The sequence below is a fragment of the Oryctolagus cuniculus genome, chromosome 12 (genome assembly GCF_051225735.1).
Source record: "Oryctolagus cuniculus isolate XC-2025 breed Fujian yellow rabbit chromosome 12, ASM5122573v1, whole genome shotgun sequence".
Lineage (NCBI taxonomy): Eukaryota > Metazoa > Chordata > Mammalia > Lagomorpha > Leporidae > Oryctolagus > Oryctolagus cuniculus.
Window position 1 is genome coordinate 75,046,536 of NC_142878.1, and position 24,098 is coordinate 75,070,633.

General features: G+C 50.7%; 1 protein-coding gene across 2 annotated transcripts in view; it reads right to left on the bottom strand.

The window, feature by feature from the left end:
* Positions 1 to 24,098, bottom strand: part of MYO5C (myosin VC) — a 96,685-nt gene that overhangs the window by 21,247 nt on the left and 51,340 nt on the right. For both annotated transcript variants that reach the window (XM_008268992.5, XM_089309467.1), the window contains 15 exons: positions 23,955 to 24,066; positions 22,999 to 23,210; positions 18,053 to 18,218; positions 17,607 to 17,753; positions 16,598 to 16,762; positions 15,331 to 15,424; positions 12,457 to 12,520; positions 11,652 to 11,832; positions 8,893 to 8,986; positions 8,539 to 8,602; positions 8,377 to 8,457; positions 7,195 to 7,375; positions 5,128 to 5,221; positions 3,902 to 3,965; positions 1,577 to 1,745 (listed from right to left, as the gene is read on the bottom strand). In XM_008268992.5, coding sequence (XP_008267214.4) covers positions 1,577 to 1,745; positions 3,902 to 3,965; positions 5,128 to 5,221; positions 7,195 to 7,375; positions 8,377 to 8,457; positions 8,539 to 8,602; positions 8,893 to 8,986; positions 11,652 to 11,832; positions 12,457 to 12,520; positions 15,331 to 15,424; positions 16,598 to 16,762; positions 17,607 to 17,753; positions 18,053 to 18,218; positions 22,999 to 23,210; positions 23,955 to 24,066 — 1,888 coding nt within the window. The remainder of the gene's footprint in view (positions 1 to 1,576; positions 1,746 to 3,901; positions 3,966 to 5,127; positions 5,222 to 7,194; positions 7,376 to 8,376; positions 8,458 to 8,538; positions 8,603 to 8,892; positions 8,987 to 11,651; positions 11,833 to 12,456; positions 12,521 to 15,330; positions 15,425 to 16,597; positions 16,763 to 17,606; positions 17,754 to 18,052; positions 18,219 to 22,998; positions 23,211 to 23,954; positions 24,067 to 24,098) is intronic.

Consider the following 24,098-nt stretch of genomic DNA (forward strand, 5'->3'; position numbering starts at 1 on the left):
TGGCCGCCGCTGCAGCCGGCGCACCGCGCTGATCCTGGCAGGAGCCAGGAGCCAGGTGCTTTTTCCTGGTCTCCCATGGGGTGCAGGGCCCAAGCACCTGGGCCATCCTCCACTGCACTCCCTGGCCATAGCAGAGAGCTGGCCTGGAAGAGGGGCAACCGGGACAGAATCCGGCGCCCCAACCGGGACTCGAACCCGGTGTGCCGGCGCCGCAAGGTGGAGGATTAGCCTATTGAGCCACGGCGCCGGCTCTGTTCATGAACTTTTTGAAGTACCCTCGCACTCCCCACCCACAGAACAGCCTCTCCCTCACTGCTGGCTCTACCCAGTGGCCAGGCTGCGTGCAGGTGCAGAAGGCAAGCAGTGCTTATTTGGCATGATCTGAGGACTCTAGCTTTTGAGAGAGTTGCACCTGTCTCAAAAAGGTGTTATCACTGATGGGAATGTGTCGCCTCCTAGTGAATGTTAAACTCCCGGATTCCTTGTGAGATGAAAGTAACTTCATCTACTCTTCAGGGTTAAATCCTCACACTGCTGACTCTGATGTCACCCTCCCCTGGACTGCCTGTGAGATGACCCCGAAGAGCCTGGGAGCATGTCCTGGCTGACCATGGCCTTGGACCCTGCCTGCCCCCTCCCCGTTATTTCAGGGTTCTCAGTCTTGTGGGTTGCACACGCCAATGCAATTCCAAAATAATTGCTGGGAATTGACAGAGGGTCACCACATTTTGTTTTGGTAAGGCCATTAGAAGTTTGGAGAAGACTTTAAAAAGTTTTAAAAATCGTCCACCTACTATCAAGATCATGTCCTAGAAGAGTACTTTGACTGAAAACTGCAGGAAAGCCGTACCCTAGACAAAGCTTGGGGCTCTACAGGGGGTAAGTTTGCTCAGCACAGCACTCGTCCACTCACCCAGCAGCCTTCTTAGCCTCCATGCGCCCTAAGCTGGGCATCTTCATTTCAGACCCAAGGGCTCTGTACTGTGCCACCTGTCCTTTGACTCTCCCTGGGTGGCTGGTAAGTCCCGAGGCCCCCTGCAGAAGCCCCCTCAGAGACCTCCTGTCTTTTGAGATTGTCTGATGTCAATCTGACTGATGGAACAAGTTTGCATTGACAATTGTCAATCATATGCTATGGGCTACTCAGCCCTGCCTTGAGCAGCACCTGTGCCCAGATAGCCATCCACCCACAAGTTAGAAATGCACCCTGTAGGGCCGGTGCTGTGGTGTAGGGGGTAAAGCCACTGCCTGCAGTGCCAACATCCCATATGAGTGCCGGTTCAAGTCCCGGCTGCTCCACTTCTGATCCATCTCTCTGCTGTGGCCTGGGAAAGCAGTGGAAGATGGCCCAAGTCCTTGGGCCCCTGCACCTGTGTGGGAGACCTAGAAGAAGCTCCTAGCTTCAGTCTGGCCTAGTCCTGGCCATTGTGGCCATCTGGTGAGTGAAACAGCAGATAGAAAGTCTCTTTCTTCCTCTCTCTGCCTCTGCTTCTCTGTAAGTCTCTGCTTCTCTGTAACCCTGCCTTTCAAATAAATAAATATATCTTTAAAAAAAAGAAAAGGAAAGAAAACGCACCCTGTTTTCCAAAGTGAGACGAGCTGCTTCCTGCTGGCTCTTACGGGCAGCTTCGCTTTCATCTTCAAGCCCTTCCTTCAAGGGCTCCCCAGCCGCCTGAGTTTCTTGGATGCTACCCAGCAGCTTCTCTTTCTCTCTGGTGTGCATTTCACCTGGGGCTTCTACGGCCCTGAGAGAGGCATGGAGGGACTTTCAGCATCAGCATGACCACCGTGGAGAAGGACCGATATTTCCAAGTTGGGAAAATACCTTGGTCAAGTTCTGCATAAAGCAGGTAGTACCCAAATAGAGAGTCCTTGATGGGGGCTGAAGAGAGACCAGGACAGCTGAGGATATAAAAATGCCACGGCCTGCTCCAGCCACCATGATGGATAAGCGACTGCAGCCCCCTGGGGCACCCACAGAAACTCACACCCTGTGACCCACAGCCCAGCCACCACCTCCTGTGTAAGCAGCCTGGGGCCCGGATGCTCAGGGATGGGGAAGAGGAAAAGAGGGTGCATCTCCAGAGAGCTCCAGAATGCCGCTCCCCTCCCCCCTATTCCGCTACCCTGGGTCCTCATTTGGTCCAGATCCTACTGACAGTCACATGAGTGCTTGTAGGAATGCATAGTGTCCGTTCATGCTTCTGGAAAACCCAGCGGCTCAACAGGTTGCCAGGAAAGCCGAGCATTTTCCCCACAGGGCTCCACCAGGGCACTAGGGCCTTGAGGGGCTCAGCAATGAAGATCTTCTGTCAACGTGAGCTTCAACTCTTACCCTAAGTAGTCTGCTAACCAAAGCTCCGTTCTCTCCCACACAATCTACTTTTGACCCCTTTTTGGACAGATGATTCATGCATGGGGTATAACATTCCATGAGTACAAAAACAAGCACAAGGGGACTTCAAGTTCACAGAGAAGTGGAATTCAAGGATGTGTTTGTTTCAGTGCAGACATTTTCGCCGTCCACACAGTTTTTTCATAATACACCTTTCCCACGGACTTTCTGAAGCCCCCTCATACCACGGGAATAAGTCTCTTTCTCTCCTTTGCGTGTCTACCCTCCCTGGAAGAGACCAATGTTTCATTCCTCTCAGTCTCCTCCCAACACGCATGTGTGTACACAGGTACAGTGGTCCCCTTGATCTCCAAAGATTATGCTCGTAGGTCCCCAGTGCACACCTGATCCTGCAGATAGTGCCGAATCCTATTTATACTATGCTTTTTCCTATACATACAAACCTATGATAAAGCTTAATTTTAAAACTAGGCACAGTGAGCCGGTGCCGCGGCTCACTAGGCTAATCCTCCGCCTTGCGGCGCTGGCACACCGGGTTCTAGTCCCAGTCGGGGCGCCAGATTCTTTCCCGGTTGCCCCTCTTCCAGGCCAGCTCTCTGCTGTGGCCAGGGAGTGCAGTGGAGAATGGCCCGAGTACTTGGGCCCTGCACCCCATGGGAGACCAGGATAAGTACCTGGCTCCTGCCATCGGATCAGAGCGGTGCCCCGGCCGCAGCGCGCCGGCTGCGGCGGCCATTGGAGGGTGAACCAACGGCAAAAGGAAGACCTTTCTCTCTGTCTCTCACTGTCCGCTCTGTCAAAAAAAATAAAAAAATTAAAAAAAAAAACTAGGCACAGTGAGAGATTAATAAAGCATAACAAAATGGCAGGCGCCGCGGCTCACTAGGCTAATCCTCCGCCTAGCGGCGCCGGCACACCGGGTTCTAGTCCCGGTTGGGGCGCCGGATCCTGTCCCGGTTGCCCCTCTTCCAGGACAGCTCTCTGCTGTGGCCAGGGAGTGCAGTGGAGGATGGCCCAGGTGCTTGGGCCCTGCACCCCATGGGAGACCAGGAAAAGCACCTGGCTCCTGGCTCCTGCCATCGGATCAGCGCAGTGCGCCGGCTGCAGCGCGCCGGCTGCGGCGGCCATTGGAGGGTGAACCAACGGCAAAGGAAGACCTTTCTCTCTGTCTCTCTCTCTCACTGTCCACTCTGCCTGTCAAAAAAAACAAAAAACAAAAAACAAAGAACAATCACAACAATGTATCATAAAATAGTTATGAAAGCTGTTGAAGATGTATGAGCTGTTAATTCCTGAATTTTCCATTTAATAGTTTCAGGCTGTGTTAGACCACAAATAATTGAAACTGCAGAAAGCAAAACCACAGATAAGTGGGGACCCACTGTGCCTCTTTTCTTCCCAATTGCACAGTAATAAATAAATAACTCACTCACATGAATTAACATCTGGCTTTTTTAGCTTAATAACACATTTTGGTATATTGTACAATCTCAACAAAAGCATTATGTGAGCATGAACTTGATGTACAAACCCAGTAACACTTACTTTCTTTGTGCCCCTTCCTCTTCTCGATTGCGATTTAACTGATTGGACAGCTCTTCCAGTTTTCCTATGGCAAGAGTAATTGTCAGTACTGCAGGGGCCCCATCACTGCATCCTGGTTTGGGTTTGGGGTTATTTTCAGTAATCAAAGGTTCTGTACACTATATTACATCTGAGGTTAGGTTTTGTTTGGTCTGAACACTGTTTAAAAATTTCTTATACCTGGTTCTATTTAATTCATTAATTTTTTAAAGTTAGAATATTATTATTTTTTTTGACAGGCAGTTAGACAGTCAGAGAGAGACAGAGAGAAAGGTCTTCCTTCCATTGGTTCACCCCCCAAGTGGCCGCTACGGCTGGCACTGCGCCGATCCGAAGCCAGGAGCCAGGTGCTTCCTCCTGGTCTCCCATGCAGGTGCAGGGCCCAAGCACTTGGGCCATCTCCACTGCCTTCCTGGGCTACAGCAGAGAGCTGGACTGGAAGAGGAGCAACTGGGACAGAATCCGGCACCCCGACCGGGACTAGAACCCGGAGTACCGGTGCTGCAGGCGGAGGATTCACCTAGTGAGCCACGGCGCCGGCAAGTTAGAATATTATTAAAATGTACTTATTAAGGAAAGAAAAAAATAAAAGACAGATAAATAGAGATTTTCCATGTGCTGGCTCACGTCCCAGATTTCTAAGACAGCTACGGCTTGGCAAAAGCCAGGAGCCCAGAACTCAATCTGCGTTTCCCATGTGGGTGGCAGGAAGCCAAGTACTTGAACCATGCCCTGCTGTCTCCCAGGGTGCACACTTGCAGGGAGCTGGAACTGGAATTGGAGCCAGTACCCTAACTTAGGCACTACAACATGGGATGCCGGCACCCCAAGTGGTGTCTTAGCCACTGAGCCAAGTGTCCACCCGAGTAGACTGTTGTTCTAAAAGTATTATTTTTCACATGAAAATATGGGCTCCTGGATTTTCTTTAAAAATAGGAAAATCCAGCAACACTAGTGCCTGCATTCCGAGTTGGCAGCACTCAATGGCTCTTGGAGGCAGCTGCCCCCTTGAAATGACTCATGGCCCTTTTTAGAGCCTGCACCCAGCCCACCTCTCACATTTAGGTGACCTGTCTGCCTCTGGGGACAGTCAGAGTTGAAAATCCCTGACTGCAATGACTTTTCTACGTCACTTCCTGGATGCAGGGAACTCTTCCTAAAAACCAGCGCGGGAGAGTTTCACTTACCTTTCATTTTCTCAGTTTGCTCACTCAGGCGGATTTCAAGATCTTGCTTCTGTTTCTCCAGTTCTGAAATTTGCTGTTTAAAGTCTGGGATCATCTTTAGAGAAGAATGATAAATATTAGAATATAAAGTACTCTACCATCAACTTTACAGTCTCAGACACAAGTGATGGGTCTAGCCTGTGGAACAGGCTGAGTAACAGGACCCAAGGTGCAGGGCTGGACCGCCACTCTGGTTTTCAACTCCAGAATCAAGGAATCAGAGGGACTGGTTCTCTCCCGGCTACAACTCGGGTAGAAGGATGCACACCGTGGGAACGGAACCCTGTGCTGGGCTGAGGGCGGGGCTGTGTGAAGAGACGTGGGTGACCTCTGTGGGTCCAGCTCAGAGATGTGGCCTCCACCTCTGGGAAAGAAGAGGCCACCTCAAAGGGACTTCTGAACTCCAAGCCACGCCCTGCTCTGTGATTAGAGGTCTAGAATCACCCAGTATAAAGTTATTTCAAACAGTGCATGGGCAAATGGAATTAAAAGTTTATTTTGATGCAAAGACATTTTTAAAAAACATGCATAGGTTTTTTTTATAACATTTATTTGCCAGGTGTTACGAAAAGTATTTTAATATGTTTTGTATGTTCTGCAATCCTATATGTTTGTCTATCTGTATTATTTTTTTTTAATTTGAGAGACAGAGAAACAGAGAGATGCAGATAACAGAGGGAGAGAGCACCCATCTCCTGATTCACTCCCTAATGCGTGCAATGGCCAGGACTGGGCTGCGATAATGCCAGGAGCCAGGAACTCAATTCACATCTCCCACGTGGGTAGCAGGAATTGAGGCATCACTAGGGTTCCCAGGCTTCGCATTAGCAGAAAGCTGGAATTTGGAGCTGGATCCAGGCTTAAAATCCAGGCAATCCAACTTGGGATGTGAGCATCTTAACTGGCACCTTAACCAGCATCTTAACTAGTAAGCAGCTGTTTGCACGACCTGCATATTTCTTTGAATGTCCATCCCTTCCACTCCCAGTGAGGTGAAACACTTTTTCCACTGGCCAAGCTGGTAAGTGCACCCATGCCTCAGAAGTCCCCAAGAACAACACTGGTCTGATGGCGCAATCGTATGTCTCTGCAAATCCCTCATTAGTTTCACCCAAGGAACAGAACCAGTTATGAAAGTCCTTGACAACTGTTCTACACGTCCACCTCCTGACTCCTCACCTGGTGACACAGCCCCGAGATTGCTCAGGTTGGGCAGAGGAGGAGACAGAGGAGAAGCCAAGAAGGATCAGCCAGTGAGGTGAGCTGAGAGAGAGAGAGGAGCGTTACATCATGGAAGCCAAGAACCCAACAAGGAAGGGGTGGGAGCGGTTCCTGTCACAGGAGGCTGCGGAGACACTGAGCGAGGTGCAGGTGCTCGGCTTGTGCAGGTGGACTGTGCTGGTGGCAGGCGTCTGGCAGAGGGGGACGATTGCTGAGTCAGTGGGATGGGGGTGGAGGAAGTACAGGCAGGTGACCTGGGAGAAGTCGGACTGGCTCCCGGGGAGCAATGGCCACCGTGAGGCAGGGTGAAGACAGAGAGTGGAAGTTCCTTTAGCGCTTCTCTATGCCAGCAGGCATGAGTCAGAAAAAAAGGATGAGCAGGAAGGAAGGGGCATCATGGAGGAGGAAATTCTGGGAACAGGTGCCATCTAGCGCATGCATAGGACTGACATTCTGAACAAGCTGCCCTCTGGAGAGCTCCACTTTGCCTTAGCTTTTTGCCCATATCTCAGTGGGGTAGGGCTAGATTTAAATATATAGATTGATAAACATTCTTTCTCCTTGCCCTGCCCCCTGCTCGACCAAGAACTTGGACCCACCATCCTGGAGTAAGCCAACACACCCTCACATCAAGGTGCTCTCCAGCCCAGGGCATTTGATAGCTTTATCTTCTAAGCCAGTTATTTCACTCCTGGAAAAAATAACTTCCCTCCATTGTTTGACTGCCAAGAAACTGAATTTTCCTCCACTGTTGAATAATGTCTCCGGCATAATAGCCATGCCTGGGACCCATGGCTGAGGCCATACCATGTTTTCTGACGTCAGCCTGGTCACTTCATGACGGATGCTTTCGTTGATGTCATTCTCTTCTCTAAATAATTTCTGCAGGTGGTTGATTTCTTGACTTAGATGCACCACTTTGAAGTTCAAAGCTTCTATCTCCTTTTCATAGCAATCTTTCTGGGACTGGAAGTGGCTCTCCAGAACACTGGTCAAGAGAGTGAAAAAGGCCATTTCATTAACTTCTAAAATAAAATCTCTTTGCCATTTGCTTTAAAAAGTGTTGAAATTGCACTTTTCTTCTCTAAGGGTTTTGAAGAATAATGTTCTCTCTGATACTACAACTGTGGATCCATGTCATCATACATTTGTCAAAACCCACAGAATGTACAACATGAATGGAGCTCACGGGCTCTGGGTAATGGTGATGATTCAGTGCAGGTTCACATATTATAAGTCTTGCCACTTTGTTGGGGGGCCTCGATGGGGGGCAACTGTGTATGGGGGTGGAAGGTAGGGGTGATGGGCTTAGAATTTTCTGTATTTTCCACCAATACAGCCTTGAGTCTAAAACTGATGTAAAAAGTATATTACTTTAAATAAATGCAACAGGCTCCTTAAGTATAAATGTAAACATATTCATATATCCACAGTAATGCTGGCCGACTTAGATGGTACAATCAGTTTTCACCATGCAGGCTAGGGTTTTACTATGGTTTTATCCCATAAAGAGATCACTCTTCATCATGAAATGCATTACTTAATTCTCAGAGAAGTGTTTCCAATGTTTATTAGATAATCCTACTGAGTTTGCTTTTTGTGTCAGATCTCTAAGATTAACTTTTTTGACTTTCCAATCATCTACTTATCTCTGAAAAATCCAAGAGAGAGTCGAGGCTTCTTTTTTTTTTTTTGACAGGCAGAGTGGACAGTGAGAGAGAGAGACAGAGAGAAAGGTCTTCCTTTGCCGTTGGTTCACCCTCCAATGGCCGCCACAGCCGGCGCATCACGTTGATCCGAAGCCAGGAGCCAGGTGCTTTTCCTGGTCTCCATTGGGGTGCAGGGCCCAAGCACCTGGGCCATCCTCCACTGCACTCCCTGGCCACAGCAGAGAGCTGGCCTGGAAGAGGAGCAACTGGGACAGAATCCGGCGCCCCGACTGGGATTAGCCTATTGAGCCGCGGCGCTGGCCAGAGGCTTCTTTCTAACCGTGTTGCTTTCTTTAGGCCTTCGTAAGCAAACCAAAGTTCTCCATCCTCGTTCAAATGCTCCAAGTCTTCCACGGAGAGCCTGCAAAGCAATGAGAGGAAATCCATCAGGCCTCTCGTGGTCTCTGTGTTCTTAAATGTCTGCCAATGCAAAAGTGCTCACCTGCTTCTCACGTCTTCAATATCGTAGCTTTCAAGAAGTTGTCTGGTGATGTCTGACATCTTTTCTGGAAGAAAAGAAAGAAACCACATTTGCGTGTGGTTTTCTCCTTTCGCTGCCTCGCTAGGGCCACACACAGTCTCCAGGGAAATCATTAACCAGTTAACCAACCAACCAACCAACCAACCAAGCTTCCGCTATCTAACTAACCAGCTATCCCACCCACCCACTAACCAAATCTACCGCATATCCAGCTGGGCGGCTAACCGGGCGGCACATCCAGCGGGGCACACAGGAATCAAGGGACTCACATGACGCAGTCTGCACCTCATGAACCGAGGGACCCGCACTTGTTACCTCGCATTTCCCGTTTCTGTGACTGCACGTGTTTTTCCACGTCTATCTTCTGGCTCTGAAGCAGTTCTATCTCCTTTTCGAACTCAGAGATTGTCTGAATCACACCAGCGGCAGAACCAGGAGGAAAACAAACAGTGATTATGCTTACCAAGGAAGGGCTGTCACAGGACGTATGTCAATGCAAGGCGTCCGCACTGCCGTTCTTCATGAACAATCTCACTAGACTAGACCATCACTGCCCATACAGCTTGGCCCTGAAACATGTCTTTGAAATTTTTTTGACAGGCAGAGAAACAGAAGACAGAGATAGATTAGTCAGACAGACAGACAGGCAGGCAGGGAGGCAGGCAGAGCTCCCACCTGCTGTCTCATTCCTCAAATGCCCTCAGTGACCAAAGGGCCAAGACCAGGCGCTGCAAACTCAACCTTTGTCTCTCAAGTGGGTGGTAGGTACCCAATTCCTTGAGCCATCACCACTGTCTCTCAGACTCTGCATCGGCGGGAAGCTGAAGTCAGGAACCAGAGCCATGAATTGAACCCAGGGACTCCAAAGTGGGACGGGGGTGTTCTAATGGCGACTTAACCAGTAGGCCACACACTGGCCCCTGGAGCATCTCTAACCGCTCAAAATGCTGTGACCTGGAGCCAGCACTGTGGCATAGCGGATAAAGCTTCCGCCTTCAGTGCCGGCATCCCATATGGGTGCTGGCTCAAGTCCTGGGGGCTCCACTTCTGATCCAGCTCTCTGCTATGGCCCAGGAAAGCAGTAGAAGATGGCCCAAGTCCTTGGGCCCCTGCACCAAGGTGGAAGACCTAGAAGAAGCTCCTAGCTTCAGTCTGGCCTAGTCCTGGCCATTGTGGCCATCTGGTGAGTGAAACAGCAGATAGAAAGTCTATGGAAGCATAAAAGCTTTGTAATTTTACAGTGAAAAGCTTTCTATTTAAGAACATAGGGACACACAGGTTTAAGTTTCTGGGCAGGAAAAACAATTCAGCCAAGCCTTGATTATCCAACCATGGATCCTTGCATTTTTTTATTTTAATTTTTGTCAAAAGCTTCTGATTAGATTTCCCAGAAGTTTTTATATGTATTTTATGATAAATACAAGTAGCCACTAGTATTCTATGTATGATTAAGCAATTTAAAAAATTCTTCTGTGTGACTTTGCCTAAACTTTTTAATAATTTATTTTTATTGTAAATTGGCAGATTATAGTTATATATACCCATGGTACACAAAGCGATTTATGATTTATGAATATAATGTGTGATATTAAATCAAGCTAACATCTGTCACCTCAAATCATTTTTGCAGTGAAAACATATGAAACTTACTCTTGATGATTTTGAGATGCACAACCTACTCTTATTCACCATACTATGCCAATAGGTCATTGTTCCAAGGGATTTTCTTTTTTATTTTTTTTTACAGGTAGAGTTAGACAGTGTGAGAGTGAGAGGGAGAGAGAGAGAGAGAGAAAGGTCTTCCTTCTGTTGGTTCACCCCCCAGTTGGCCGGTATGGCCAATGCTGCGCCGATCTGAAGTCAGGAGCCAGGTACTTCCTCCTGGTCTCCCATGCGAGTGCAGGAGCCCAAGCACCTGGGCCATCCTCCACTGCCTTGCTGGGCCACAGCAGAGAGCTGGACTGGAAGAGGAACAACCGGGACAGAATCCGGCGCTGCAGGCGGAGGATTAACCAAGTGAACCATGGTGCCGGCCCCCCAGGGGATTTTCTGATAGCAGTTTAGTGGAAGAGTCAGACAATTCGGTAATTTAATTCTAATATAGGTATTTATAGACTTATAACATGATGGGTTACATAATAAAGGCTCACCTCAGTTCTTAATTTCATTTAGAAGTATTCCCTAGGCCAACATATTTAAATAACTTGATACAAATGTAATTTCAAAAAAGTTAGAGAGCTGGCTTTTGGGGCTGGCGCTGTGGCAAATAGGGTTAAGCGGCCACCTGTAGCACCGGCACCCTATTTGGGCACCAGCTTAAGTCCCAGAAGCTCCACTTGCAATCCAGCTCCCTGCTATCGCATCTGGGAAAGCAACAGAGGATGATCCAAGTGCTTGGGTCCCTGCACCCATGGGGAGACCCGGATGAAGATCCTGGCTCCTGGCTTCTGGCTTTGGCCTGGCCCAGTTCTGGCTGCTGCAGCCATTTGGGGAGTGAAGCAGCAGATAAAATCTCTCTCTCTCTCTCTAACTCTGCCTTTCAAATACATAAATTAATTTTTTAAAGAAAAAAAGGAAGTGGAATTTAAATTATGAAATACAATCATTGCTGAATCAGAGGCAGTGTGGGGGTTAATCCTGGGGAGAACTGGAGCAACCAGGCTCCTTTCACCTTTGGACTTGACACAGATGCTTTTAACTGTCTGACCCCAAGGGAACCTGGAGCTACTGTCTCTGGCAAAGGTCAAACAACTCAACCTAAAAGTGACAGGTGTAAACCACCACTTGGGATGCCCACATCCCATACGGGTACCAGTTCAAGTCCCAGCTGTTCTGCTTCAGATCCAGCTTCCTGCTACTGTGCCTGGGAAGGCAGAAGGTGATAGCCCAAGTACTTGGACCCCTGCCACCCACGTGGGAGACCAGGATGGAGTTCCAGACTCCTGGCTTTGGTGTGGCCCAGATCTGGCTGTTGTGGCCATCTGGAGAGCAAACCAGAGATCTCTCTGTCACTCTGCTTTTTACATAAATAAAAAAGTAAATAATTTATTTTAAAAAGTGGTGAGCAGCCCTACCTTGGCCTGCTTGCTCAGCCGGGCCACCTCTCCCTTCAAGCCATCGCTGGTGATGCGCCCCTCCTCCACCTGCTGCTGGAGTTGCATTTTCTCGTCCTTGAGCGCTTTAATTTCTTCTTTCAAAGACTGGATCTGCTTCTCATAGCCTTGTGTTTTCAGCTCAAAACTCTTTTCAAGAAGCCTAGGCAGCAAGAGAGGAGAGGAGAGTGTTGAATCATCTCTACAGCCTGGACACATTATTCTGAAAAGAGGAGACCGGGGAGGGCGGACTCAGGTGAAGTAGGAGCTGCTCTGGCTGTCCCGGGGGGCACCGGTCTCATTTTTAGCAAGCCATTCCCTAGTCCCCTGAGGCAAAAGGCAACTTCTTACACCTCTGACCCGAGAAGTGTGGCTCCACAACGATCACACACGGGGAGTGTGGGATGGGGCGGCTGAACTTAGACACCCTCCCGCTGGGGGCACCGGATTTTAGAAGCTGCCCCTGGGATCCTGCAGTGCCCTGAAGGGATGGACCACTGCCCTCAGCAAGGACTTTGGCAAGTTCTGTCAAGTCCTGGCTCCTCCTCAGTTCCAACGACCCTGTAATTCCAGGGGGCCCACCGCGTCCATGCAGCCAGCGACAGACGGATAGCTCCAGAGCCTCGCGTCGTCTGAGAGCGTGCACTGGGGGACTCAGCTGACACGCCAGTCTCTCTCTCTTCCTAAAAACACTCGGAGCCCGCTCTGCTGTCTGCAAGCTGAGAAGCAAGACCTAAGCCAGCAGAGGGAAGGAGGCGGCGCCTTTAAGGCCGGGGAGGTTTCGTACACTCTCTGGCGTTCTTCTTTCTGCACATCTTCAAAGAGCTGCTTGGTGAGGCCGTCCATCTTTTCTGTGAAGAGAGGAAAACGCCCCTTGAAGCTTCTCTGCCAAACAAATGCCTTCATTGTCTCCCGAGGAGTTCACGAGAGGGGAAGTGTTAGGAATAATCAGGTGCTACTTACGCCTAATGGGACTGCAGATGAGAGCTTTTTTTTTTTTTTTTTTTTTTTTTTAAAGAGGCTAGAAATATAGACAAGGGGATTTCAAAATAATAATTCTCACAAATTTTCCATGTTCAAATCTATGAATAAATAGCTTCATTTATAGTACTTTAATGCTACTGAATGCCATTTGTGTTATTACAGTAGATAAGTTGGCTCAGAGAGTAACTCGTATTAAAAATAAACAGCTATTCTTTGATAAGAAAATAAGCAAACTATGCAATTCTCAATTGCAGCACTGGGCTGGATAACTCCTACAGTGGACAGGACAGGGGAGCTGTCTTGCGTGTAGGGTTTGGCACAGCATCTCTGGGTCCCACCCTCTGGAGACAGGGCACCTCTGCTGCAGTTCTGACAGCCAAGATGCTTCCCGACATCATGAGCTGTCCCTCAAGGAACCCTGCTGAGAACCACTTACCTATGATAACCAAGAATATAATATAGTTTCTGGGCCAGCCCCATGGTGTAAGCCACCGCTTGCAGTGCCAGCATCCCATAAGGGCACTGGTTTGAATCCTGGCTGCTCTACTTCCCATCCGGCTCCCTGCTAATGCGCTTGGGAGAAGCAGCTTCCTTGGGCCCCCGCACCCACGTGGGAGAACAGGAGGAAGCTCCTGTCTCCTGGCTTCGGACTGGCCCAGCTCTGCTGTTGCAGCCATTTGGGGAGTGAACCAGTGGATGGATGATCTCCCTGTCTCTGGCTCTCTGTAATGCTTTTAAATAAATAAGTAAATCTTAAATAATAATAATAGTAATGATAATAATAATAATAATAATAAAGTTTCTGTCTTCATTTGGAGAAAAGGAAATAACAACAACAAAAGCAGCTGTGACAGTGAAACAGGAGTGTCTCAGTCACCAAGTCGGTAGGTCAAGGGCCAGTAGACAACCAGGAAACAATCACTAGTGTTCAGAGCATCCCACGGCTGCACCACAGGGTATCTGGGGCAATGGCGGACGCAGCCCATCAAAGCATGACATTCCTATCTGCACTCAGCTGACAACTCATCCTGAGCTCTGTCTCACCTCTGAGCCGCAGCCCAGAGGGGAGCACAGCGAGCAAGTGGCGCCAGTGATTCTCCAAATGACTTGGTTTAAAAAAGAGCCAACAGTTTAACAGTTTGTCTAATGCAGCACCCGACACGGCTGAATCAAACGGACTGCGTCAGAATGTGGCAAGTAAACCAGAAAACCCCAGGGAAAACGCGTAAACCTTAAACCCCAGAAGCCAGCATATTTCACACAACTTCAGGGGTGAATCCCCCACAGCATTGCTTCAATTCTGGCTCCTGTCATTGCGGGCCATTTACAGAAGGGCTGAAGAAGCTGCTCAGTAGCAACTTTCTTCCCAAGGGCAGGGGCCTCAGGTTAAGGCGAAGTCGAGAAGAGGCAACACCAACATTGCAGGGTCACAGGTCACGAGGGCAGGTCGAGGGTGGGGCTGTTCACAGAAGAGGGTTTGCCACGGGTAGGGAGACCCCCACGAGAAGCAGCTTCATCCACACAGGGTTTAAAGTTGTCAAGTGCTTTGCAGAAGAGGATGTAACATTACCCACCTAAACACGCCAGTGGTATCAAGTATATATTTTCAGGTTACACCTCTGAGAATTTAATGTTCTTGTGAGAAATTCTACCTGAAGAAATCAGGAGGGAAAAAAACCAAAAACGACCACCCAAGAGGAGCGTATTGTAACAAAGAGGGTGGAGGATGGGCAAGCCCTTCCCTCACTCAGGTTCAAGGTTTACTCTGGATCTCCGGTCATCACCAACGCTTTCCTGGTCTCTTCCTGGAGAGGCAGGGAGGGGCACACAGGCCCACGGGAGGGCATCTCGATGGCTTCTCCCGCTCTGTGGAGCTGGGCTCGGGGTGCTTACTCCCTCCTCACTAACACATGCTCCTTCCAGGCCCTGTGCAGCCCTGGGTCCTACGGCGTCCACCACTTGCTGGACCTGAGCCACAGGGGCGGTCCCCAGGCCTGGCCCTTGGGCCCCTGCTGCCCCCATGATGGAGCTCAAGGAAAGAACCCTGGATAAGAGGACCCAGGACCACGGATTACGCTATCCCACCAAGAGCCACTGTCTGTCCCCTTTTCCGGCATTTTGCAAGTGTTCTTATTTTGAGCTGGAAAGCTACAGGCCGACAGAGTGAGGCTCAGGGGAGCTTCCCCACACCCCCAAAGGAAAGGGATCCCCACTGGTTTCAAGGTCGGCCCCTCCTGCAGCCCCAGGACTACCACTTAGTTCTGCAAGTCCATAAACACCACTGCAGCATTCCGCTGCCTCTGCGCCGTCCCAGCGCCGCTCAGGGCCTCTGGCCGTCTTGGCACAGGAGTTTAAGGAAATACAGATGTCGGAACCACCCTGCCGCCCCCACGCCTCCCTCTCACCCATGCCCACGCAGACACACTGACGTTTCCTGATGCGAAAGCTCTGGGACCGTCCGTGCTTTGTAAAGGGGCCGGAAGCCTCGGGGGCACAGGCAGGGATTCCCACACTAGCCAACAAAAGCTGGAGTCGGCAGGGAGTCATTTAGACAAGTTCAATTCAGCTATTTTTGCTGCTTGCACGAATGAGTGTGCACTCCACACCCTGATTCTCACACGGGGCCCCGCCCCACTCTGAACTGAACGCCAGGCTTATTGGCCGTGGGGGGCTTTACCCTTCAACTCTTCAGTCTTCTCCCGAAGCTTCAGCTGCAGCTGCTCTTTCTGTAGCTCCAGCTCTGAGTTACGCTTCTCAAGCTTGGCCAGTTTCTAGCAAAGAGAAGGAAAAAAAAAAAAAAGTTTGAAAACCTGGCTTCACGTTTTATCACCATTGCTGTTGTCGGCGAAAGCTGTATATTCTTAAATTCGCATTTGTTTCCCAGTCCCATCCACAGGTCACAGCAGGCTCCAGCCCACTGCAAGACGCTGCACTTGGTTGCATGTGCGAGGGCTCCCAGTGGCTTCAGAGCAGGTGCTGTTCCCAACCTGGCCGTGCTATGGCTGAGACCAAAGAGAAACAACTAAATCCAAGGGCTTCCCAACATCAAGGAAACGCCAGTCCCTCGCTTGAGAGTCTCAACAGCCGGGAGGATTGACATACCTAAAACGACACAATTACTTGCTTTATGATACAATGTGGAGTCACACTCTGAGACTGCTATGGCTCAGGACAGATATGTGGTCTTAGCAGAATCTCTATTAATTCATCTTTCCTAGGTAAAGTGTCTACTGGGCTGGCAGTAGGGGCCCCATGGTGCTCACTGTTGATACCAGCCATTGCTGGCAACGCTAGCAACAGCAGAGCCGGTGCACCCAAGCCCCAGGGTCCCAGGGAGGGTGGAGGGATGCCCTCTGGGGCTCCAGGCTGCCGACCCTGAGTGCTGTAGGACTTTACAAAGTGAGGGCTAACAGAGATCACGATTTCATCGGACAGTTTTAGCCTCAGAACAGCTCTGCCAGCCCCTTTTTGTCATTCCCATTTATGTTTGAGGAGACTAAGGCTCAGAGAGGGTGAGAGAGTGGACCCAAGCTGTTCAGCCAGACAGCAGCAATGGCAAGAGTTGAACCCAGAACAACTAATTTGATGTCTACTGCTCTTTCCACTACACCCCCAACTGCTGTTGGAGGAGGGTGCTCCCAGGGCACAGACCCAGTGGGCAAGTGACAGGGGACCGAAGTCATCCTGTAAGAGAGGGGAGCCATCAGCCAGGGCTCTTCGGGCCTTCCAGCATCTGCAAATCTTGACGGGAAGAGAGCACCTGTGCTGTACCTCTCCTCTTCCCCTGGACCCTAGCCCTCTGCTCTCCCTCCCCGCACAGGGCAGGCTCCCTTCTTAATACAGGTCAGCGGCTGGCTGCTCTGATTGGCTCTGCAGAATTCCACTTGCCACGCCCGTCTCACCCAGGGTCCCGCGCATTTCCTTGTTCACAAACCAGCGCTGACCTCTTCCACAGCGTCCTTGTATCTCTTCCCCTTCTCCTCGTAATTCCTCCTGTGGGCGGCCGCTCTTTCCAGGTCTGTTTCGAGCTTCTGAATCTTTTCCGTGTCCGTGACCCGGAGAGCAGCCAGGCTGGTCAGCTTCTCCACCAGCCCGTGGTTCTCTTTGTTCTAGAGCAAAGGAACCTCAGACAGTTAGAGGTCGACCCAAAACCAAGAAGCTGCTCCATGCGCTGCACCCAGACTTGGACCGGGTACCTGGCGGAGGGTGGTTCACGCCCACCAGGTTTCCAGCGGTGCTGGCATCTATTAGCCTGCTCACCACAGTGAAGGCAGGGAGGTAGCCCTGGTAGGCCACTGTCCTGCTGAGCTGTGGCTCTTTTGGCCTGGGACCCGTGTAATACTGGGGTTCCGGGACAACCCAAGTGTTCCAGGCCGAGTCGTGTCCCTCCCAAAGTTCCTACGTTGAAGTCGTAACCCTGGAACCTCAGGATATTTTAAGGCAGCCCTTGGGGTAGCGCCCCCTGTGGGGGGACTGTCCTCAGAACAGCCGATGGCTTGGAGAACACAGAGGGGAGATCACAAACAGACACAGGGAGAAGACGGTGTCCACCAGCCGAGCGGGCGGCCTTGGGAAGAAACCAACCCTGCCTACATCTTGATCCTGGACGTCTCACCTCCAGGATGCCGAGATGATCGATTTCTACTGCCGAAGTCGCCCAGCAGGCGAAGACCTAAAGCAGGGCTTGGGCAGCATCCGGACTCGCAGCGGGCCCTGGTCGCTGCCATGGTGCACATGTCCCCTCAGACACTCGTGTTGCCATGCCATTGCCACTGTGATGGCCCCGGACCCTGCACGATGTGGCTCTGCTTTCTAGCTTGGGTGGTCCTTCCAAACTGTTTGAACCTCTTACCACAGGCCTAAGTCTTCACAGCATAGCTAAAGAACTTGTCCAGAACAAAATCAACCTACGCTAGGGAAAGCAGAAATGACGGATGCGCGATGAACCCCTACCTGATCCTCCAGCTTTTTCTGCAAACGCTGGACCCTGTAGGTGAGCTGAATGTTGAGCACAAATCGGCGGATGTTCTGGAACCTGCGTCTGGCGAGCCACGCCCGTGCGTACTTCTGCAGGATCACGGCCTTGTGTTCCTCCAGCATCTTCAGAACAAGATTTTGGGAAATGTAAATTGCCTCTCCACTGTGGTTTGCACCAACCCTGCCCGTGCTGGAAGATGCAATGACCAGAGGAGTCCCCAGTGTAACGTAGGCACCCTTGGCATCCACCCTCGGAGGCCCCTGGCCCCAGGCTGAGAGACATCTGAACAGACCCTCTCCTGCCAGAACTCCCTGCTCCTCGGCCAGGTCTGCACCCAGAAAAGCGACCGCACCACTGCTGATGGAAACTAGCAAGCGTCCTGGAAAACCCGTCTGGAGGAAGTACGCGGTCCCTGCGGTACCTGGCGATACCTCCTCCTCGCCAGGAATCCGCGCGTGTAGGCCTGGATGGTGATGGCGGCCACGCGGATCAGCTGGTACAGGTTGCGAACCAGGTACCCTCGGCAGTGCTTCTGAATGACGATGGCTGCCCACGCTTCTTTTAAGGCTGCGGCAGTGATCGCTTTCCTTGGTTTAAAGAGAAAAAAAGAATGTAGAGGGACTGGGAGTTCGCAGAGCAGCGACTTCCCGTAAGCGATGCTCCCATGTCAAGCTCCGCCACACGTGAAGTATTTACCTAATGCCTAGCCCAGGCCTGTCCCTGGTGACCTCTCCCCTCTGCCCAGATCTGAACATGGATCCATCTGGAGCACCTGGGAACTTTCACAGGCTTCCTATGTAGGTGGATCCGCCCCCTTCCCTCATGCGCCCTCAGTGAGTGTGACAAAAGACACTGTGCACTGGCACTGTACTTGCTCATTCATTCATTTCATTCATTCAAGAAATCATGCTGGTTGGAGCATGTAAGCCATGCCTGATGGCCAAATCCAATGTCCCCTGTCATTGTCAGGTTTGACCACAACACAGCCATACATGTTATTTACATATTTCTCCAAGGCTGCTTTCACTGGACGAGGCAATGACAAATCTGAATATTTGCAACAGAACTGGAAGCCCCAAAGCCTCAAGAAATTATTATCCATTCAGCCCCAGAAAAAGCTTGTGGATCCTTGTCTAAAGAACTGGTTGGGGGGCCAGTGCTGTGGTGCAGTAGGTTAATCTTCTGCCTGCGGCGCCAGTATCCCATATGGACGCTGGTTCTAGTCCCAGCTGCTCCTCTTCCAATCCAGCTCTCTGCTGTGGCCTGGGAAGGCAGTAGAAGATGGTCTAAGCGCTTGGGCCCCTGCACCCATGTAGGAGACCTAGAAGAAGCTCCTGGTTCCTGGCTTCAGATTGGCTCAGCTCCAGCCATTGCAGTCATTTGGGGAGTGAACCAGTGGATGGAAGACCTCTCTCTCTGTGTCTCCCTCTCACTGTCTGTAACTCTACCTCTCAAATAAATAAATAAAATCTTAAAAAAAAAAAAAACTGGTGGAAAAGATAAAGTTCCTGCCAAGTGAAGTTTACGGTGTCACAGAGCAGACAGGTTCACAAATGGCTAAGAAAGAGGAAAAATAAAATAGCTGCTAGCTAGATCTGTAAGCGAGAACACAGGACAAGCACAGTCGTTCTGCTTGGGAAGAGCTGGCGTGTGAGCCGGCCCTGATGGAAAGCAGCATTTCTGTAGACAGCGAAAGCACCAGCATGGGACACGGCGCGGGGGCCCAGCAGTGCTGGAGATTTTCAGATGACGGGAATTTGGTAGCGGCTGTCTGGCACAGTGGCCATGAGCTTGCTTGGACACCCATCTCCCATAGCGAATTGCCCGGGTCTGAGTCCCTGCTCCACTTCACATCCAGCTTCCTCCTAATGCATACCCTGCAAAGCAGCGAGTGTTTGCTCAAGTACTTGCATTCCTGCTGTGTATGTGGGAGACCCGGATACAGCTCTAGGCTCCTGGCTTCAGCCTGGACCAACCTCAGCTGTTGTGGGTACTTGGGGAGTGACCCAGCAGATGGAAGATATCTCTTCCTCTCTGTCTCTGTCTCTTTCTGTATTGCTCTGCCTTTCAAATAAGTAATAAAGAAATAAAATTTTTTTAAAATGAAAAAAGGGGATTTGGAATTGCTAGAATATAGGATACCTGGAGGTAATTAAGTCAATAAAGGTAGAAAAACAGTGGGGATTCTCCTATTTTAGAAGCATATGAACTGGGGCCGGCATCGGCCATTGGTTACGGTGCCTGCATTCCATATCAGAGCAGCTGAGTGTGATGCCTGGGTGTGGCTCCTGACTGCAGCTTCCCAGCAATGCAGACCCTCAGGGAGCAGGCGGAGGCTCTGCCACCCATGTGAGAGACTGAGATTGAGTTCTGGCTCCTTCCTTTGGCCTGGCCCAGTTCCAGCCACTGCGGGCATCTGGGAAGTAAACCAGCAGAAGGGGTATCGCTCTGTTGTCTGTCTGTCTCCCCACTCCCCCTTGCTCTGTTGCTCTGCCTCTCGAATAAGTTTTCATTTATTTACTGAGAACACCTACTCTGTGATGGCCACTGCGTTAGGTCCTGGGGGAGGCCAACAACTATGGTCCCGCCCTCATGGAGCTCCCACTCTTATGAACACACTGATGCCTGTGGATGCAGGTGAAGGCCCAGAGGACCGCTCTTCTGTAGGAAACAGGGGCCACTGGAGCACAAAAGGCAGGGGCAGAGCAGTAGCTCCACCAGGCCCTGAATCTGGGGACTGGAGAGAAAGGCAGAAGTGGAGGACCACGCTGGAGAGAGTCAGGCAGACCGCAGTGGAGGCCTAGGCCAGGGCAGGCACCGATGGAATGAGTAGAGCACTAGCAAGAGGCCAGCAGGAGTAGAATGATGAGATCTGGCTGATTCCGAATGGAGAGCAGTGTGGGGCTGGTGTAGAAGATAGCTGCAGCTTCCTGCCCTGCAGACTGCTGTTATCCACTGAACCCGGGAGCATGGCGCAGGCAACAAGCCTGACCGTATGAAGTGTGCCAGCCCAGATGTCGCTGGAAGGTGGGCCCCAAACTGTGGAAGACCAGGCTCAGAGCTGCAGGCTGACCTGTCAACACCTGCCTTCTCAGCTGCCCTGGGTACCCGAGGCAGGGCTGGGGCAGCCGTTCAGAAACACCCGGTGTAGGTGGGAAGGTTGCCTGCCTGTGGGCCCGTGCAGTGCAACCTCTGGGAACGCACCGTGCCAGGCCCTTCAGTGGGCGCAGCAAAGCCACAGAAAGTCACAGGATGACCGCCTCTCAGGATCCCCAAGGACAGCGAGGTCAGGGTGGCTGCTGAGCTGCCCTCCCCTCACCCAGGGGGTCTCTGGGATCCTGCCATGGCCCCCCTCTGCTGAGTCTGCCCCACACTGCTGCAGGCAGGAGGCCCTGTAGCTAGTCCCCATGTCTTTACTCAGGGGCTCTGCTGGGATTCCATTTGCATCAGACATTTTCAGCTCTCGTGGGGGAGGGACCCTCGCCCTGGTCTCGCTGGGAACGCTGACCCTCTGTAGCACCACCCTGACCTGGGCTTCGTCCTCTCAGGGTCCTATGCAACAGCTCTGCCCCACGGGGACCCCAGGCAGAGTCAGCATCACCTTCCCGAGGGCGGCACCCTCCTCGCCTCAAGAGGCTCCTGTCCCCCACAGGGGCTGCTCCTCCCACGCCTGTGCTCCAGGAGTGGCACCAAGGCCCCTTGTCTTGGTTTGGTGCAGAAAGGAAGATCCATCAGACTGGTGTCACTGACTAACCACATGCGCAAAGCACACCCTTAATCCACAATGATCAAGTTGGGGGGTTCGGTGAAGGCTTCTGAGTATCTCCCTCTTCATCCCTCCCCAAATCTGGAATACTTATTCTATTGAGCTAGTACACCAGTTATGTTTTAAAAAATAAATAAATTTAAGAAAACCATTTTAAAATTATGCACAATTGCAGCCTGGAAAACTTGGTGGTGCCTTATAGTATCAATTTTAGGAGCTTTATGTGGTGCATTTAACACAACTGGTAATTGCAAAATCCACTTCGCCTGTGTAAGTGAAAAATAGACTGTTAGCTTGTTGGCCCTGTGAAATTCTGCACTTGATATCTAGTGTATACTCTACCTTCATTTTTTAAAAAAAATTTTTTTGACAGGCAGAGTTAGTGAGAGAGAGAGACAGAGAGAAATGTCTTCCTTTTCCATTGGTTCACCCCCAAAATGGCCGCTACAGCCAGCGTGCTGTGCCAATCTGAAGCCAGGAGCCAGGTGCTTCTTCCTGGTCTCCCATGTGGGTGCAGGACCCAAGCACTTGGGACATCCTCCACTGCCTTCCCAGGCCACAGCAGAGAGCTGGATTGGAAGAGGAGCAACCAGGACAGAATCCCCGACCGGGACTAGAACCCAGGGTGCCGGCGCCACAGGTGGAGGATTAGCCTATTGAGCCGCGGCGCTGGCCTACCTTCATTACTTCTGGCAAGATATTTTGCCTTAGCACTCAGTTGTATTCTTTTCCTTTCCTTCCTGTTCATCATGCTTTAATTCTGAGGACCATATGAAAGTAGATTATATCGCCTTTTTAAAAAGTACAAAAATTTGTATAGGCAAACTATTTTCTTAAGTTGATGGTCAAATGTTATTTTTTTTTTCAGGGGCCAGCAGTGCTGTGGTGCAGCAAGTTAAAGCCCTGGCCTGAAGCACCGGCATCCCATATGGGCGCTGGTTCTAGTCCCGGCTGCTCCACTTCTCATCCAACTCTCTGCTATGGCCTGGGAAAGCAGTAGAAGATGGCCCAAGGCCTTGGGTCCCTGCACCCACGTGGGAGACCCGGAAGAAGCTCCTGGCCCCTGGCTTCAGATCGGTGCAGCTCCAGCCACCGTGGCCAATTGGGGAGTGAACAGCAGATAGAAGACCTTTCTCTCTGTCTCTACCCTTCTCTGTAATTCTTTCAAATGAATAAAAATAAATATTTAAAAAATGTTATTTTTCATATCATTTATAATGTTGTCACAATCCACTTAACGAAGTTTGGTTATATTCCAATGAAAATTATCTTCCAGAGCAATTCCCTCCACCCCCGATGGTGGGTAAATAACTTTACTACAATTAGTATGTATGGTGCAGAATTTCATGCACATGAGGTCTGCCAGCAGTGTGATCACTTAAACATATTTAAACAAACAAACGAAGAATGCACAAACTTGCTGCTCCTTAGACCACGGCAGCTTCTAGCACCCAGTTTCTTTTACTGACTTAAAAACAAAACAGAAAAAAATAAAAAATAAAAAGCTGTGCCTAAAAAAAAAAGGTCCCTCGTCCTTACCTCCTTACCGACACCCTCGCCCTGGCACCGTGCAGCAAGTCCAGCCCTCCTGTCCCACTGACCTCACGGTCTGCTGACCCCGGAAGTACTTCTGGATCGTCAGGGCAGCCCGGCGCTCGCGCAGGAACTTCTTCCTCTGGAGCCAGCCTCGCATGTGCTTTTGGATCACCACGCAGCTCTGCCTCAGTTTATCCAGCCGGAGTTTCTCTAAATAAGCCACCTGCCCTGCCCTGAAGAAAATTTTGGTCTTCCCAAACTGGTACTGATTGGAATCCTGCAGGACAAAGATGAAGTCATCAGAAATAGAGCTTTTCTGATTTTCCGTAATATTTTCAAAAGACACTGACAGAGCCAAAGGCCTCAGAAACTTTCGACATGAAGCAGGAAATTCTGATCATGGTCTAGAAATTTATTCGCAGAGTTATCTGAAGCATTTTGGAGGAGGAACTGCAACTTAGGGTGAGGAGCCAGCTGTAAAAGGGATGTCTGTGTTCTCAGTGCTCTCAGCTGGAGAACTTGGGCCTCTCCCGTGCTTTGACTTGACAGTAGAACCTGGAAAAATTCTGTCTTCGTCTTGGGTTCCATTCACTGTCCTTCTGACTGGCCGTCATGACTTTCCTACCATGACTCGTCACTTTTGTTGGCCATTGTAACTTCTTCACCGTGACTCATCACTTTGGCGGTAATCTACATCCTCACTGGGTTCACGTCTGGAACTTACTTGGCTAACATCCTATAAACCAGGTCCACAGAAGACTGGATTAGACTGTGGGAGAAGGACAGGGACAGGAGAACCCTGGGGGACACTGGGGTTCACATGTGGGTGGCTACAGGAGACTCCCGCTGTCAGGAGCTCACACTCCGGAGAGCTTGTCTGCTACCCTCTCCTTTACATATGCACGCCTGGGGCGCATTCTCTTCTTAGGCACTCATGACTGGGAGGTGAAGATGAACACACACACTTGGGAGCTGTGCTTGTTGGGAAGAGCCTGTGATGCCAGCAGCGAGGGAGACTGACCTGGATGAGCCTGTGCAGAACCACCTTGCACACCTCCTTCTTGTCACTGAAGCAGAGCTCCCGCTTGGTCATGAGAACGCCGTAGCGGCTGTAGAACTCGATGTATGTCCACCTGGAAAACCGAAGCGGGGTCTAAGCCGGGTG